This window comes from Ananas comosus, linkage group 17 (assembly GCF_001540865.1).
Source record: "Ananas comosus cultivar F153 linkage group 17, ASM154086v1, whole genome shotgun sequence".
NCBI classification, from domain to species: domain Eukaryota; kingdom Viridiplantae; phylum Streptophyta; class Magnoliopsida; order Poales; family Bromeliaceae; genus Ananas; species Ananas comosus.
In genome coordinates, this window is record NC_033637.1 from 10,172,852 (window position 1) to 10,191,966 (window position 19,115).

The 19,115-nt window shown below is 39.9% G+C and overlaps 1 protein-coding gene across 14 annotated transcripts in view; it reads left to right on the plus strand.

Annotated features, from left to right (window-relative positions):
- LOC109723517 overlaps positions 450 to 19,115 on the plus strand; it is a 29,330-nt gene continuing 10,664 nt past the window's right edge. For 5 of the 14 annotated variants that reach the window (XR_002219697.1, XM_020251908.1, XM_020251918.1 and 2 more), the window contains exons 1-6: positions 7,280 to 7,300; positions 18,346 to 18,420; positions 18,525 to 18,614; positions 18,677 to 18,766; positions 18,838 to 18,945; positions 19,032 to 19,088. Coding sequence is in view for 13 of the 14 variants with exons in the window: in XM_020251908.1 (XP_020107497.1) it covers positions 7,286 to 7,300; positions 18,346 to 18,420; positions 18,525 to 18,614; positions 18,677 to 18,766; positions 18,838 to 18,945; positions 19,032 to 19,088 (435 nt within the window). In the remaining variant the exon portion in view is untranslated. Of the gene's footprint in view, positions 927 to 1,069; positions 1,160 to 2,592; positions 2,745 to 2,837; positions 3,058 to 5,935; positions 5,960 to 6,028; positions 6,100 to 6,311; positions 6,375 to 7,191; positions 7,216 to 7,279; positions 7,301 to 18,345; positions 18,421 to 18,524; positions 18,615 to 18,676; positions 18,767 to 18,837; positions 18,946 to 19,031; positions 19,089 to 19,115 lie in introns of those variants that run through there. The other 9 variants (XM_020251911.1, XM_020251910.1, XM_020251915.1 and 6 more) reach the window with 9 other exon arrangements.

The following is a 19,115-nucleotide window of genomic DNA, read 5'->3' on the forward strand; positions in this document are numbered from 1 at the left end:
CCCTCCGAATCTGCCACGAAAACTATTTCTATATTTTTTTAAAATACCCTTAAAAAATGATATATTTACAAAAAAAAACCCCAACTATATTAGCTCTCGTAGTCTCATTTTGCAAACTTTGAATTTTATTGCGAATTGTAATTGATATTTTTGATTTTTATAGTTGATATTGTTATTTATATATAACTTGATAATATTATTAATTAATATTAAAAATTTTGTTGATTTATATTTATAAAATGTTAATAATATTAAAATTTGTAAAACAAATACTATTTGGCGGGGCGAATTCGGGGTGCCGGCGGGAGGCGGATTATGAGGTGGGGCGGATCATGGGATAACTATTTTCAGTCACGAATTCCGGACAGGAGGCGAGACGGACTTTTCGTAGTCGGGCGGGGCTCCCAGCCCAAGATCCGCCCCGTTTGCATCCCTGGACCAAAACCTTTTTCAATCAACAATCCCTGTTCGGGATTCCTCGTTCTAGGGTTTCACTCGTCTCTACGGCTGTCCGCCCGGCAGACTCCCCCATCGAAACCCGTCTCTACGGCGGACGCCCTCAAGTAGGGCCCGCCGATCTCTCGCTCTCCCTCCTCTCCCTCAGCCGCGCCCATCAAAGCCATCAACGCCGCTGCCGCCTCGCGTCGAAGTCGTCGGCGTCGACTCCCTGGTCGCTTTCTGGTTGCCGCTTTGAACCGGTTGAGAAGCGGAACCAAAAAACCGTCGCACGTCGGAACCGTTTCCGGGACCGGTTCTGATTTGTCCGCGTCGTCGGATCGGTTTCATCCCCACGAGTACTAGTAGCGGCCATTATTTCGTATATCCGAACTGAAGAACTCGATCGACGATCAGAGGCATCGACGGCTCCAACGCTGATCCCACACGTCATGGACGGGATGAACGTCCACGACGAGGATCCATCGGAGGTATCTATCTATCTATCTATCTATGCATTTGTCTATCCATCCACCCGTCTCTCCAATCCCGGTCGCTTGCTCTCTTTAGACAACTGCGCCTTAGATAGTTCGTACCCTGTTGGAGGAAGGGGAACTCTAGGATTTTTGTTGGTCCTACTTTCCTGCGCAGGACGTGGAGGCGAGGACGAAGCGGCCCAAGCTGAGCGACGAGGAGGAGATGGTTCCCGCCGACTCTGGAGGAGGTACTGCAGGTTGTTCTTTCCCATGTCACTCTTTCCTTCCTTCTCTGTGCATTATCGCCGGTTTTATTGATCTATTTTGTGCCATCATATGGCTTGCCGGTACGTGTCATCACATCTGACGTGTGGCTTCTCTAAAGCTTTGTTAGTGGCTCTCCGTCCTCTTTGGTTTGAGAATGAGTACCACAATCTTCGCCTATTGTCCGCCATCGTAATTTTCATACAAACCGAAGAACTTGCATTATTCCAGTGTTAGAGGGCAGGGGAGCTAATTTTCATACAAACCGAAGAACTTGCATTATTCCAGTGTTAGAGGGCAGGGGAGCTAAAAGTAAGATGCAGATCAGTACTGTCTTGTCCGGATGATCAAAATAACCATATTGTCTGCTCTCCCCTTGCATCTTTATACTAATTTCCCATGGTGTTACAATAGCAAGACTCAACCTACCGGTGCCGTTTTCCTAAAGCGTGCACCTATCTCTCTGCCTATGACTTTGTTGTCCGTTTTGGTCCAAAACCAGCTAGCTGATCTTGGCTGCAGCCTGCAGCATCCAAAAGGTCGCCAAAATGTTTTGCCAAACTCTCCATTGGAAGGTGCTCCTAAAGCAAGCGCCGATACCCGATAGAAGCTAGCTCAACCGGGCCAGGATGCCACATTGCAATCTTTCTAACACGGTCTCAGTATTGGATAGTGTGTCCTTTGCCGACTGTTGTAATCTTTAACTATATAATTTGACAGTTCCTACAAATCATACGTGGCATGCCTCCCTATTCTCCATTCCACGTGGCAAAAAAGCTCTCACCCCACTTCTGCTGTGGGCCCTCTCTCTCTCTCTCTCTTCCATATTCTCTTACTCTCTCTCTCTTCCTCCACTCTCTCTCTCTCTTTTCTCCTAATCTCTCTCTCCTCTCCTCGCCTGCACCTGGCGCACTCTCTCTCTTCCCTCCTTCCCATCTGGCGCTGCCCCTCTCCCTCTCTACGACCCTCTCTCTCTCTTCCCCCCTGCTCCTAGCTAAGCCTCTCTCTCTTTCCCCCTCTCCTCGAGCTGGTGCTCTTCCTCTCCCCCTCTCCTCCACCCGATCCTCTATCAGCGGCGGCATGCGCGGGCCATATTTTGATGTTGGTCGAGTCACGCCGCGGGCACTTGAGCGCCGGCTCTAGCTGCGGAATCTTTGCGAGACGAGCGCAGTTTGCCGTCGAGCCAGGCCGGGCAGGGTTGCCGGTTTTTCCAATCCTCCGACCGCGCCCGACCGCGCCCGACCGCATCTTGGCGCCCGATTCGGCTCGCCATGTCATCACCCGCCCTTCACGCGCGCGACATCCCCCGCCCTTCACGCGCGCGACATCCTCCGCCCGATCCTCCTCCTTAAATCGCGCCTTAGCTCTCCCCCTCTCCCCCGCGCCGGCCCCGCCTCCTCTCCTCTTCCCCGCCTCGCGACCAAAACCCTAATCGCCACTCTCCGCCGCCATGGGCTCCGTCTCCGCCGCCGCGGAGGCGCTCCCGCTGCTCCGATACCCCGCCGCTCGCCGTGACGACTCCGTCGTCGACGACTACCACGGCGTCCGCGTCGCGGACCCCTACCGATGGTGGGATGCTACGTAGCCCTTCCCCTCTTCCGTATCGCCTGCGAGAAGCGCTTTCGCTTCTAGGGTTTTGATTTCGGGCGCTTTGGAACGCAGGTTGGAGGATCCGGACGCGGAGGAGGTGAAGGAGTTCGTGGAGAAGGAGGCGGCGCTCACAGACTCTGTGCTGGCGCAGTAGGGGGAGAGGGAGAATCTCCGGAGGCAGATCACGACGTTGTTCGATCACCCGCGAAAAGACACCCCCTTCAAGCGCGGGGGCAAGTACTTCTATTTTTACAACTCCGGTCTCCAGGCCCAGAGCGTTCTTTATGTCCAGGTAATATGTTGATTATGGATTAATTGAATGTTTCTCGGCGATATTTCCGTGTCCTTTTGATGATTTGGAGCTTTAAGACTCATTTTAGGACCTCTTAGATTGTTAGAATGTGGTTTCTGTCATTGTAGAATGATTTAATGATTTAGAGCTTTAAGTCTCATTTTAGGACCTCTTAGATTGTTAGAACACCCTGAGGCCCCGAAGAAGATAAATATAGTAGAAGAAGCCCTAGCTTCTTCCTCTTTCTTATTAGATTTTTTCAGGGTTATGGTGGAGAGATGGTGGAGAATCACATTCAGAAGCAGTTCCTTTGAGAGAGAGAGAGAGAGAGAGGGGAAAGGAGGGATGTCTTCTTTTTAGCTCTTGGTGGTTTTTATATAATAAATGGTAGAGTTGGCTAAATGGGTAGTGAGTGGAAGAAATTCCTTTGCCTGGAAGGCTTGAACTATTTAAGCTTCTAAATAGTGTTGCTGAGAGAGAAGCACTCCAGGAGCTTTTAGTGGCATCTAGAACAGAGGAGCATACATGGCTCCCTTTATTTATTTATTTATTTTTTTCTTTTGTTACTCTTTTCCCTCTTCTCTGTTTTCTTCTTATCTATACTTTCATTCCTTCTATTTTTTGTTTTTTATTTTTTTCTTATGTTTTTCTTCTTTTTTTCTAGATGTGTTGGTGTAGGTGCAAAATTGAGAGAATTGGAAGGACCATGGTAGCGGCTTTGCCGCTGTTAATTGAGAGAATTGGAAGGACCATGGTAGCGGCTTTGCCAGCAATAGCGGCAGACAGCAGGGCCGCAGAGGCGGCGTCGACGCCAATCGCCTTGCCTCACCTCACCTCGATCTCGCCTCGCCATTAAGGGATTTTAGTATCTGCTTAGTTCTTATTACTATGGACATCTCATATACCCACAACAGAGAAAAAAAAATTAAATTTAAAAAAAAAACTAAAGAAAAAGATGACTTCTATAGATGGCACTAAGATAGATCTTTATCCAGATCTACACATTTTTTTTAAGATGAAAATATAACAAAATGTTGAAATTATTGGTGGATAGGGATGTAATGTGGGCCGTGCCGGGCCGGCACGACCCACATTTTCCTGGCCGAAACGGGCCGGGGGGCAGCCCGGCACGGCCCGGCCCCAAAATCGGGCCGTGCCGTGCCGGGCCAAATTTTTTGCAACCCGGCCCAGCACGACCCCCGGCCCGGACTGCACGGGCCGTGCCGGGCCGGGCCGGGCTTCGGGCCAGCCCTTTTTGTTTTATTAATTTTATTTAAAAATATTTAAATTTTTTGAAAAATAAAAATATTAATATTAATATTTTAAAAAATAGTATATAAGTAAAAAAATTAAAATATATTTATAAAAATATTAAAATTTTAAATTTTAAAATTAAATATTTAAAAATTTTAAATTTTTTAGACAAAAATACATCCTAACAGTCAAATTTTTGACTGTTGGGAAGGGCATTTTAGTCCAAGCCTCTCCCAAAGCCACACCCAACTCTCATTTGGGAGTCCAAACCAGCCCAACTCCCAAAGCATTGGGAGTTGAGTGCTGCAGGTCTTGGCAAGGTTGGGTTGCCCAACTCCCAAGGTTGGGTTGGGTGTTGGTGCTGCAGAGCTGGGCCCGGCTCGGGAGTGCTTGGCCACACGGGCCGGGCCGTGCGCGTGCCGCCGGGCCTGGGTACCCTCTAGGCCCGGCACGCCTAAACCTATGTCGTGCGGGCCGTGCCGGGCCATCGGGCCGTGGAGAGAAGCCCAGCACGGCCCAATTAACTGGTCGGGCCGGGCCGCACGGCACGCTACAGTGCCGTGCCGGTCCTGCCCGCCACTCTCGTGCCAGGCGGACGGCCGCGGCCGCCCGCCGTTGAACACCCCTATTGTGGAACATATGATTAAACATATTATGTGTCATGTTAATTTTTATATTTTAAGATGAAAAGAAATAGTGAGATTGTGTATTGAACATATGATCCAGCTGTGTACTGGTTGAAACGTTCTAATATCTCATATACCCTCAATAAATAAAAAGAAAAAAAAGAGAGGCCTAGAGTATAACTTCATAACTTCTTATCTGATTTTATTTTATTTTTTCTGTTATTATGTTTTTTAATTATTTTTTTCCTCAACAGGAAAGTTCAAAAAGTCTTTTTATAATAAAAAGTATTATTATCTAGGTGAACCTCTGATTATTTTTTTTCTACTCATATATCCATTTTACTTTATTTAATTTTAATTTTTTTAACCATAATGTAAAATTAACCGCAAAAATATAATATCTAAGGTGAATCTCTTTTTTGTTAAATAGAAATGCTCACATGTTCCAAAACTCAAAAAAGAAAAATACAATATTTAGGTAAACTTCTTTTTGCCTACTTTTTTTTAAAACTATAATTTATTTTATTTTATTTTTCTACTTAACTGTTTATATAATTTTATTTAACTATGATAATAAATTAATCGTTACCGCAGCGAAGACGCGGTTCTATACTAGTATATACTAATTCTTAGTCAAGTGCTGCAGAGAGTTCCCCAATTTGTCACGTCCTTTACTCTGTCACGTCCTTTACTCTGTTATAGATTGCTAGCTAATGTTAACATCTACTTATCTTTTTGGGGAAGCGTGTATACCGGTGAGATTGTAAATTGCTTGGCTGAAAAGAATGTGTCTGGAAAATCAGAGGCAGTAGAAATTGTTTGACAACCATAACCACTATTTGACAATATCATTGATTGCATGTTGCAATGGGTGTGCGAGCGAGTAAGCTATTCATGAAGTTTAGCGTGACTAGTTACCGGATTTCAAATCCTACATAAGGTGAGGAATGCTGGATGCAGTAGGAATCGAGATATATTCCTTGCCTTTCGGATACTTCTTCTAAGTTTCTTTCCTCGAAAAGGTTATTCAAATTCTTACTTTCCTTTTACGTTAACCTTATACTTTTGTTTTAATTGATTTATGTACGAAGGTCTTTCATGTGCTGCTGTAACTCAAGCTGAAAATATGGATGCCGAATCTAGTGCAACTTGCAGTGCTATTGTGAGATTTGCTGTCCTTCATCGCCTTTTCTGCTGAAACGAATTTACTTCCATTTTATAACATTGCACGCTGAGGGAGTATGATTTAATTCATTACAATATGAACGAGTTTCTAAAATGACCTTTAGAAAATTTTCTTTTATTTTTAGCATAATAATTTTCTGTTATATGAAGCGGAGATAACGTTTTTGTGCTTGTCTTACATCTTTGCAGGCTTACCAGCCTTATGAGGACATGTCTAAAAACATCAGACTTTAGCGTCAAGATGATGCCATGGTTCTGCATTCTTTCCTTTTCTCTAAGTGATGATTTCATTTCAGTTTTTGTCTTCATCGGTGCGTTTATACTGACGAATGGCATTTTCTTCTTGAATTTGACTTGTTGCTAATTAGTCTACAGGCACGCCATTTAGAAGCGAAAAAAGATAAAATTTATTTTTTCCAGTTATTTTCTTTATTACAGGAAAGTAAAAAAGAGTATATAATTAAGTGGGTCAAGTTCTTAACTTTTGAGTAATGGTTCCGACACTTCTTTGATTATTCAAAATTTGATTAATGGTTTGTTTGAGCATAAGCTATATTTACTTACGCTAAAAGATTTGTTTTGACTTAAGTTTGTTATAAAATAAGCCCCACTAGCACTAACGTAGAGAAGTTTTATGAATGAATTGATTGGACAAGCTTCCTATCTTCGTCCTCTTTTAGCATTCGCTATATTTTTGAGAGGCTTAATAGTTCTTTTTGAAATTTGATTTGCATAAATATGATATTAGAAATTTGGCCTGCATCAATTTGCTATTTTACATGCAAGTGTTTAGTTAAAACATGCCATGCTGTGCTCACACTTGGTACGAAAATGGCTTGCAACTAGCGGGCTTGTTGAAGCTCCAAGCTAAGTAGAGAAAAGTAGTGGCTACAATATGTTTTCAGTCTTTCTTTCCTTCGTGGGAATTCTTATTCTACGAGCATGATTTTCAAGGGAAGTTATGAATTAGGCCTATCTGTAGGTCAATGGTAATGTTCTGTAAATTTGCATATATTGCTGCAGATGTGGTTTGGAGTAGCGATTGCCCTACATATGCAATATGCAGTGCGGCATGCTGATAGGCTTCGTATAAGTGAGCAACTGTTTGTGCATTTTTTTTAAGTTGGGATTTGAGTGTAGGATTGAATGGGATTGTCTAGTTAATGATTAGCATGGAGGTATGACTACTCTATCACAAGTTTGAGTAATTATTAAGCACATAAACATATACTATGTTTGTATGAACATAACCTATAACATTGGTTAATATGGCTAGCTGTAGCAACAGAGTGGTCCAAACATCTTTACTCTAAAATAGAATAGACTCTTAAGAATTCTTATAATATAGGTTTTTAGCAGGCTAAAGAAGATTCAATATTTCTCTCCTTTTCTTTGTTCTCCTCTCGGCTTTATCAACAACCAAGAATTTGAAAGTAAACTAAATTGGTTGCACGCTAGTTGGTTTAATGGAAGGAAGAGTTAGATAGGTGGCAACTATCTACTAGGCAAAATTGTTTATGAAGGGCATACAACTAAAAAGAAATTTGTGCACATAGGTATACCACATCCTGCTCTCTTTTTTTTTAGTTTGTCTACCTTTGTCCTTATAGCTGTGACTGTGATCTCTAGCTCATGTTGTTGATGTGTTGAATCTCTTATCATATTTCAAATTAGGGTTCCTTGATTTGTCTTTTGATCTAAGTCGAAATTTTCTTCTCATTGTACTCTTGATCGCTAATCTGGATTACTTGTGAAGTTTTGTAAGAACTTCAATATCTGACTTGGGTGCTACACTCTAAGGAGAATCCATCTTCTTAAGAGCATTTGATTTGGTAGGCATTATCAAACATGAGCATTTGGATGTTTGGGATATTAAATGTACTGTGGGCATGAAAAAAAGAAGGAACTAGTTGGGCATCATCCAAGCATAGACTAGGTTGGAGTGCCTCTTTCGACTTTGTTTCTCTTGGCTTTTGACGACCCAAAACCTAACAAGAAAAACAAATTTAACTTAGTGAGGGCTGGAACCCATCCTTCATCTTGAACGTAGACCTCGTGGTTCACCCCAAGTGCCTACTTTCTATTTGGCTTGTTCAGTTTGCATAAGCAATCTATTTTGTCACTGTCTACTTGATCCTATGGATATGAGAGACTGCTTATACATTTTTGTGGTGCGACTTGGAGGTTGCTCTTGCTTATGTAGTAAAATGCAGGATGACATGGAGTACCTTTTTCGATATGTTGATAAATGGTATTTTGTCTTTTATAGATGATATAGTTTTCAATGAGAAATAATTTTAAAACTATGTTTATTTCTTTTAGAAATTTTCTTCTATTTTTAGTGTACTCTTTTAAATATGTGATTAGCGGATAACATTTGTTTATTGTCTTATATTTTTTCAAGCCCATCAATCTTTGGAGGAAATGTTTGAAACGTCAAATGTTGCTAACAACAATGGCGATACGGTTTTTCTTTACTTTTTTCTTTTCAATTTAAGTGATGATTTTCTTTGCAATTTTTGTCTTCCATGGTGCACTTAAGGTTGACCTTTTGCTAATTTTGAAAATAAATAGAACATAAATTATTCTAGTAATTTTAATTATTTTTGCAGGAAATATTAAATCCAATTTTTTGTTGGATGATTTATTTAAATTTTCATAATTATTGGTTTTGGATAAGCCATAATCTCTTCTTTTAGTGGATTTCATATTATTAAAATTTTGAATAATAGTTGTTTTTGGATAAGATAATAGTGTTAACGGGATTTATTTTGATTTAGATCTATTATAAATAATCTATACTTAAGGTATTGTAGAAAGCTAACAAATTGAGTTTTAGAAATTAGTTTTACATAATCCAATTGTGTCCCCTGGATCAGTCGGCGGGCGTCATCTCTCTCTTGCTATGTTGTTCTTTTCTCTCTAAGATTGGATATAGGCAAAGCTCTCTTTCTTTTGCCTTTTTTATCATTTATTAGGCTGTACATCGTTCCAGGTGACACTGATCTTGATATGAAAACATTTTCTCTAAAAGTGAGGTGAATGGGTTGTAATGGAGTATGAGGAATGGATGGCTGGTTCATTGATGTTCAACAAGCTATAATTTTGGATTCCTGTTGACGTGATCAAAGAAAATATTTACCCTACTTTAGGGTCTATGTAGGTTTTTTGACCAAAGGTCCAAACTTGGATCTGACCTCTTTGCATAAGCGAATGTTTGTTTTTGATCTGTTGTAGATAATCCCTACATATATGCTACCGGTCGATCATGAACAGTCACGCCTCGGGACCCAGCGGAAGCCCGCCCGGCATGTGTCCAGACCCGCCATACGTCTAAAACATATAAGGCGTCTACAAAAATTACGATAAATAATGCGATAATAAAAAGACATCTAGGACTATCAGAGCATAGTACAACATCTAGATTCTAAGAGATATAGAGTCAAATAAAAGAGCTAACAAATCCACTAAGAGTAACCATAAAGTAGTACATTGAACATCCAAAATACAAGTGCTAAAAGTATAACAATGGTGGTCTCTATACACGGGTACAAAACCTCTCACTCTCAACTACAACAAAAAATGAGAGTAAACCACCTAATAAGCAAAAGAAACGCTCCTCGCTAGCTAGCTAAGTGATCCTCTTCCCGCGATCCCGTGCCTCTGCCGTTGCTGAAGGCTCCGAAAGAAAACCATAAAATAAAGGGCGTGAGAACTATTAAATAATAGTTCCCGGTGGGCAATTACTGATTTCAGTGAAAAGCACCACTAGGCCCAAAAGAACTAAACATGTAAGTGCGATCAAGTAAGCAATGTGAACAAGTCTTTAAACATGAATATTTACTAAACCATGATGTCTCTACTTAGCATGATTTTGCATAAGTAAAATACTATTCTAACATGTATGTGCATAAATATACAACCAACATAATGTCCGCAATGTAAATAGTAATATGTCACTGTTTACTATTCTAGTCAATGTCCAATTGGCATACTATGTCACTATAGTTCCGATCATGTAGGACCTACACGTGGGTAGTCCAGGTTGCACCGTGCCTCGTGGTAGTCAACATCCCCACTCTAGGAATGAGCCTCCCCCACGGCATTCCATTTCGGCGCCTAATCCCGCACGGGCGAGCATGTGTCGCGATGGCTATCTCCGGAGTGCCGGCTTGTGGGAAGTGACCCTCACAAGCATGTGTGAATGAGCACAATCGGCAAGCAAGCGTAAAAGTCCGTCTCAAGTCCCAAGTCATCATGTCTAAAACATGAAATGTAGCATATATCTCAATGGCCTATCACTATGCCATCATGTCTAAAACATGGAATATAGTCGATGTCCAATGACCTATCACTATGCCTCTATGTTGCAGTTTCATAGTTTACTAAGTCGGGTGCCCTTTTATGGCACTTCTATCCACTAAGTCCAAGCATGAGTTTAGAGTTCAAAAGCACATAATTCGAGTCATTTTTATCATACGAGACATGTTCCCATCTTGCAAGAAAGAATACTTCTCACATGCATGCATAATGCACATAATGCTCTACTATATAGAGTTAAATTTTCATGATACATAGCATATGTATTTTAAGTATTCTAAAATTCATAAAAATTCTATTTAGCATGAATATGCATGCGATACGATGAAACGAAAATATTTAACCACTTAGGGGATGATTTCCCCTAATCCAATGAAGCCAAACCCACCGTCACTCTCGCAACCTTTCGTTTCGCCGAACAAAGGTGCCCACTACTCTCCTAGCACTCTAAAGGTATAGAAAAGAGAGATATACGAACGTTACGAACAAGACATTGCTCAAACATTAAGCAACACAAGCAAAGGTGAAGAAAACTCACCGAATGCGAGGAAACTCTCTCGATCTCCAAAAGGGATTTAGAGTCCTTCCAATCCAACCTAAACAAAGGTTCTAAACCCATTAATTTGGTTCCAAAACCCTCTAATAAAAAATCCCCATTTCTAACCCTAAATCTCATTTCTAGGGTTCCAACAACAAAAATCCTCCAAAACATGATCTAAAAGAGAGATCATGGGTACTCACCTCTCAAGATGTTCCAAACCAAGCTTGGGATGCACCAAGGTTGAAGATCCTCCCTTTATCAAGCTCCAACAAAAGCTTCAAAGCTTTTCCAATGGTGAACACCCAACATGAAGCAAAGAGAAGGAGAAAAGAGAGATCAAAACTAGTTAAACCAAGCAAAATAGGGCAAAAATCCAAGGGAGAGGTCTTCACCTGGGTTCTCCACGAAATAGGGCTCAAAGGAGCTCTCTAAGGGGCTGGGGCAACATATATAGGGTTTGCAACAATTGCAAATACACCCCTCAACAAAAACTGCTCGCACTGCACTCTGTACCGGTACACGGGAAAGTGTACCGGTACAAATCCTGCGAGACGACAAACCCGAGCCTCAGGTTGGCAGTTCACCACATGTGTACCGGTACAACCATCAAGGTGTACAGGTACAAAACCTGTACCGGTACAACCATCAAAGTGTATCGGTACACAGCCCTGCAGAATGCAACCCGAGAGCAGTCTAAGTCCTCGGTGGCCTCAGTGCTATTTTAAATACTACAATTCTCGGGATACGAGCCATAGGTCGGACCACTGTCAACGTCCCTCTAGAATATCTGGAAAAGCTCGGAACACTGAGCAAACACTCGAACCTTGCAATTTGTAAAGGTCCAGTGTGTTACATGAACTTAGGACATTGTCAATAGAAAGATTAGAGAAAGGTTCATAATCCATCAATCATCTCTCTGTGTCTGTGTCTCTGCCCAGTATATTTCTGATGTTTAATGTATGTTTTCATAATATTTGTGCATCTTAGTATTGTATCTCTCAATTTCATTGTGTATTCTAGTTTGCCTTTGTTAGTGATTGCTGGTTAGTTCAACGAACTGCAACACCTAACTTCATCGGCAGCTATATCTGAAGATGAATTACGATACAACAAAATGCAGTCAAGTAGGTGCGGAATTTCTGATGTAGGACTAGGATATATAGGTGGTGAAGTCCTCAGCTACTTAAGTCCTAACATCTTTATCAATGCATTCGTATTTCCCAGCCTTCTAATATAGAAAACACCACAAACCGCTAAATCGTTGCAATGGCTCTAAATTTGCCTCTCACCATGTCTTCTTAATCCGGCGTAAAGCCTATGGCAGACATCCAACTAGCCCCATATTGCTCCATGCCTTAATACACCAACTAGCGTGTAAGGGGATCTAGCCCACTAATATTACGAAGGTAGCGGGCTTTAGCCACACAGCCTAGAATAGTTGTGCCGGTTATTAGTATTAACACTTAAGTCTGTACAAGCCCAAGTACCTTACTTTTCCATGAGAGATTAAAAACGTTTTAAGTAACATAAGATTCCCTTCTTTTTATAGGTCAAAACTGTCACGCCCCGAGCCCCAGCGGAAGCCCAACGGGCGCGTGCACAGATTCGCCGTGTACACTAAGCACCTCCGGTGCATACAAGGCGTCTACAACAACATGGAAAAGAAACAATCCTAACATGGCTATCAGAGCGAGAGCATAAGCCTACTATAAGTACATACAACTGGAAAAGAAGAAAACTAGTAAATCTCTAAATAAATACATAGTACATCCTTTAACAATAAACAAAAAGAAAGATGTTGACGGGTCCAACTATGATAACACCGCAAAAGCTCTAGCTAGACGCTAACTCCTTAACACGATCCCTAGCCTCTCCCGCTGCGGAAGGCTCTGAAACAAAAACAAACAACCAATGGAGGTGAGAACTATTAAACAATAGTTCCCAATGGGTAAGTCGCCGAGAGTGGTGAAATACACCACTAGGTTAACTGAGGCATGCTAACATACAAAATGTGAGTAACATAAAGATGACAAGTAAATAAACAAATTTATTACTAAGTCATGCCTCAACATAATAATGTAAACTAATAGATATGATTTCCTATTGTCACATGCATTAAGTAAATGCATATGCAAGTTTACATGCTCATCATTGTTAAACTTTAACAACAGATTAAAGAACAATACTTTTCATTGTCAATATAATCATGCATCTATACTAATCAACATAGGTGTAGATTTACTACCACGAAAGTTGTCAATATTGATAATGACTAACATAAATGTCCATTTTCTAGAAATGCATCAAAAAGAGCCACGAGATAGTAACCGACTAGTATATCCATCTACTATATATGCATCAACTGCTGGTGATGTACGATGTCAAGTTTAATTACATTTATCCAATCAACGAGGGACTTACACGTGGTAAAGTCTCGGCTCGTGCCGTGCCTAATGGCCCCGCGGTAGTCAACACTTCCCACGGCAATCCACTTCGGCGCCCAATCTCGCACGGGCGATCTATCGTCGCAAGGCTTCTCCGGAGTGCCGGCTTGTAGGGAGCGACCCTCACAAGCTTGTGCGAATGAGCACAATGGCAAGCAAGTGTGATCAATAGCATGGTGTCCACATTTCAAATGCCCAATCATCATGTCTAAAACATGGAATCACAACATCGACTCGAAGGTCGGATACTATTTTATTTGAGTTATAACTCATTCAATTAACTAGGTAGGACTCTATCAATATGCATCGTATCTCAAACACGTAAGGGTCCATATAACATTCAAGACTCTGTCGGGTTTCACCCACTCTATTTCTACTATAGTCAAGAGAGTCATTACTAATGCCATATCCAATGAATCACAAGAATGCTCACAAAAATTATAATGTATGCCATATTGCCATGCATATGCTTTGCTACCAAGGTCTCCACTATATGGAGGAATTTTTTTTATAAATAATCCTATCCATTTTTATAATTATAAAAATAATTTTTTTAAAAAAATAATTATAAAAATAGACCTCTAAATGCGGTGAATGATTCACCGCATTCATAACTCTTCTTTAGAAGTAGAAAAAGAATAAAAGCGGTGAACCATTCACCGCTTTTACCATCGTAAAAATATAAAAAAAAGTGAGAAAAAGAAAGAAAGTGGTGAATGATTCACTGCTTTTAAAAGCGCTGAATCATTCACCGCTTTTATAGGACCATATTTACAAATAAAAATTTAACGAGTCTATTTTTAGAATAAAATTTTAGGAAAGGACTATTGCACTAAAAAACCCATATGGAGTATAGGAGTTATCATGCAAGCAATTCATTCAATTAGTATTATATGCGTTATGCGCTTGCCCCTATTATTGATCGCCCAAAGGCGTCGTAATCTCATTCGTTATGTCTAAAACATGAAATACGACTAACGACCTAAAGGTCGAGTACAATGTCATAATGCTCACTTAGTTGTTCAACTAGTTAGGTACAACATGCTTAACTTTACAATTTCTCTCTACCATGCAGTAGGTCATATTTGCCCTTGGCTAAAACAAGTATATTAATTAGTATGCAAATCGAACTCAATAATTTCCTAACCACGCGAAGTCCCATAGGACTTTCATTTACTCATCTCTATCATGCATCCTAATGTTGCATAAGAGGAAAATACTATTACATGCTATCTAGTGCCATTTAGTGTACAAGTCTACATGATAAACCTTTACTAAATAGAGTATGAAATTCTACATGTCTCATGAATGTATCATGCATTCAAAATTTCTACCATGTCCTAACTAGCATGGATATGCACCAAATTATGTCTTATAATAACATAGAAGATATAGAGGGAGTTTACCCATTTCGGTGAGGTTAAACCCACCGGATATTCTTCGATCCCTTTCGTTCCTTTGAATGAAGTTGTCCGTCAAGCTCCTAGTACCCTAAGAGAATTTCTAAAAGTGTTACAAGCTTCTAACAAGCCTCATACAAAAATAACCAAAACTCAAGTCCAAAATAGGTGGAAAATACCTTTACTCAAGAAGAATCTGACCAAAGTCCAAATCGAAGTTACAAAGCTTCAAATCCTACCTAAAAGAGAGTTCTACACTCATCAATTAGGTTCCAAAAGCCTCACAACAAGAATCCCTAAATTAAATCCTAGTTTTTCCATAACTAGGTTTAATTCCACAAATCTTCACAAAAACACAATCAAGAGTAGCAATTAGGTTACTAACCTTCAAGAAAACTCCAAACCAAGCTAAACTTGAGCTAGGGTTGGAGTTTAATCCTGAACTAAGCTTCTAGCTTCACTTCCAAGACTCCTATAGGGTTCACCAAGCAAGCTTCCATGGAAAGAAAGAAGAAAACAAGATCAAATCTTTAAATCTACATGAGATTAGAGAGGAAATCTAAAGCGAGAGAGAGAGAGGAAAAGCTTACCGTAAGGTCCCAGCACAGAAGACCAAGAATGAGGGGTGCTAGGGATATACACTAATGTAACAATCCCAAAAAGGCCTCTCAAAAGCTCTCAAATAGCAAACTGCATGAAATGCAGTTATCGGTACCCAGCACAAAGACACCAAACCGGAGCGCTAGACCGTCAGGTTTAATACGGTGTATCGACACCCAGTTCGGTACTGGTACTCACCAACCAGTATTGGTACTCAACGCCCCAGCTCCTCAAACCTAAGAGCTGGCCAATTTGGCACTCTACAGGGTATCGGTACCAACATCCAATACCGGTACTCAACACTAAAACCTACACTTTGCATATTTCGATGTCGAAAGTCCGTTCTCACGCCTAATATGCTCCAAAAACAGGCAGATACAACACAAACAACCCTCAAAACATTTAAAATAGTTCAAAGTACTATGCTTACACTAGAACCTTGCCATTTACTAAAGTTTAGTGTCCTACAAAAACAGATTCCAATCGCAGCAAATTAGCATCAACAGTGGCACTGATTGGGCCTTGAAGCAAAAAGGAAAATGAACTTGGTAAAAGCTATTATGTCGACAAAGTATGATCCTAATTACTCAAATCGATTAAACTTGAAAGTGCCTCTGATTCCCCAGTAAGCGTAATGCTTGAGTATGTAAGGGCAAAGGCTTTGGTATTACTGAACTAGTTAACTTTGGGTTGAAGTAGCTTTGGCCAAGCTGTTGAGACTTTTAAATTTGCTGCACTACAATCTAATCAGGCCTTATAGAGAAAAAAAGTAAGATAAAATGTTATAGCTGGGGGTCACCTGTCCTAGAACTACTACGTTTAACCCTCTTAATCTCTTGGGCCTAGCCACTGCCCAAAATATCTTAGAGAGGTTAAGAGGTTTTAGCCCTATATATCTTGTATATAGAACTATTTCAAATCATGGGGTCGATGCATTCCTCCTCCCTTTAAGCCTTGACATTCTCGTCAGACTTTGATGATGTAAGCCTCATCTTGCTAGCCTTCATCCAAGCCTCATCTTGCTAGCCTTGTCATTATGATCCTAAGCCTGTCATTTTCAGATCTTGGTTTAGCCTGTCATTCAGATCCTAGCTCAATCGAGATTTATATCACACGTTCTGCTGTTGATTGTCTTTGGTACCAACTGTGATGCGCTCATTTCCTCTGGGCCTCATCCATCCTAGAACTACTCTAGTCCCAGCACGCTTAATGCTCTTAGCCTCTTGGCCTAGCCATTGCTGCCCAAAATGCTATAGCTGTGTTAACAGGTTTTGTCCATTATATCTTATATATAAGGCTATTCCAAACCTGGGGGTGTCACAACTTAATCTAATTAGCCTTACATAGGCAGAAAGTAAGATAAAATGCAAAGGTCCATGATGCTAAATGGTGCTAAATGGTATCTACAGCATCCTAAATGCACTCATTTTTTGTCCTCTTTTGTTGGGAGGGAGAGGAAGGAGTAGGTTGTACTGACGATCGCATCATAATTTTGCTATAGGTAAGTGCATACGTGTCCACGTAAGAAGCATTTACAGATCAAAACTTTAGAAAATAAAGAGTGCATATCAAAATGAAAGGGATTAATGAAATATAGAGAAGTCCCATAACTTTTACAGGCTCTCCCCACACTTTCCCTAGGGCATTAAGCATTATAATATAGCAAGGATAATGCTGAAATTTACGTTAAAGAAGTCTAACTGTGAATTTGGTTAATAATTGAATCTTTGTTAGGAGTATCTACGCATGGTTCTAAGGAAGTATTTAAGCAGCTAATGACATACTTGTCGTGGTCAACTTACTCATGTGGACATGTACCTCTAGGCTGCTTTTTTCTAGGCAACATTGTTAAGGGATTACATTTCTCATATGCGCCCGCACCATCGCATGCACTGCTTTTCCTAGCATTTATAATGAAATGCTTGCGGACAACGTTATATGTGGAGGGATATATGTTCCAATTGTCAGAGAGTTATAGTTTAGATAGCAGCTATGTAATGGTTATAATTTTTTTTTTTTAAAAAATTACCAGCCAAAGGAAGGTCAGAGAAAGTATTAGTAATTTAAGATTGATGGAAAAAAGCTTTCAAATGATAAGGCTCCATGGAACTGCATACTGTTCAAAAAGTAGCCATAATAACATTTAGGGAACTTATCTGAAATATGGACCATTTGGATTTTGCTACCCAAACTTTCAAAATTTTGATTTTACTACCCAACCTTTCAATTTGTTCGACTTGAGTTGGTCAACGCCATTGACTCCAAAATTTAGGCTAACTACTTTAATGAATATGTAATTGTGAAAATTGTCTAAAATATACTAATTAACATGTGTAAGATAAACGATGCGTTCCAATTTGAAGTCAAACTACTTTGACTGAGTCAAATCAAACAAATTGAAAGGTTTGGTAGTAAAATCAAAATTTTGAAAGTTTAGGTAGCCAAATCCAAAAGATCCATAGTTCAGGTTAGTTTCATGCAGTTTTACCTAACGTTTAAGATACAACCTCCAAACTGAAACCTTCTAGTATTAATGCATGGAGTTGTTTGAACATGTAAACATGTGGATTGAGTGTAGCGGTCGAGGTTACCTTGTGTATTTATGTTTTCCCTTGTATTATCATGAAATTTAAAATCTTCATAGGAGATGTAATGTGCTTTTAAGTGTCACATGACAATAATTCTTCTTTTTTTTTTAAAAAAATCTGATTATTATTCCTCTTCTCTTTTATGTCTTCTATCCTGTATCCATTGTTCCTTCTTTTTATCATCGCTTTGTCAACACTATTAATGTGTAAGATTGTAAACTGCTTGCTCTTTCTTCGCGCACCTTGAGCATCCCTCTTTTCTTTTTTTGCTTGTTTTGTATTACGGGGTATATTTTGGAGTAAGATTAATTTTTCATTTTTTCTATTCAGGAACACTATTATAAACAAGAGGCTATTAGACTAGTAAACTTTACAAAAACGTTGTATTCCTTGGATTCTGTAGATGTAAGTATCGATGCACTATGGTTATTTATTTTTAAGTAATTATATTAAAATTTTACTTATTTCTTGAACTAATTTTAACAAAATTCTTCTTTGTTCACATGTAGTTCTACAGGTGCCCGGTGGATCTGCATAAAGAGCTGGAGATGAAGGGTTTGATCCCACCTAATTTCATAGGAGCTGAAGAGTGTATAAGAGTAAGTATCTCAACGCAACATTTGTTACTATTGAAACAAGTATTTATTTTGTCTTTATGCAGCTAAGGTGCACCAAATCTAATATCGTGCATTACTATGATACGTACTACAAGTTAGTCGAAAAGCTCTGTGATTTGGCACCATATATGCAGGTTGCTTTCTCAACTGTTTCTAGTAATTTATTTCTGTGGATTACTATTAATTGTTTTTAATCTTGTTGTAGTGGAATCATGAGATTGGTAAGCAAGTTGAATGGCTAAAGGAGAAGGGTCATCTTACATCTCTCTGCGATTCTACTATTTCTGAGTACGAGATATGTTTGGCCCTTGAGGTGATTGTTTTGAATATATTGCTCGATTTTGGATTACGAGTTTATTTATGAACGTCAATCTAATTATTTAACTCTTCTCTTTCAAGAACCTCCATGGACTTTTTTTTGACATGTACTGGCGGTTCCATCCTTTGATAACTGAGGTATTGATGAAGTATTTGTAAGTGGTA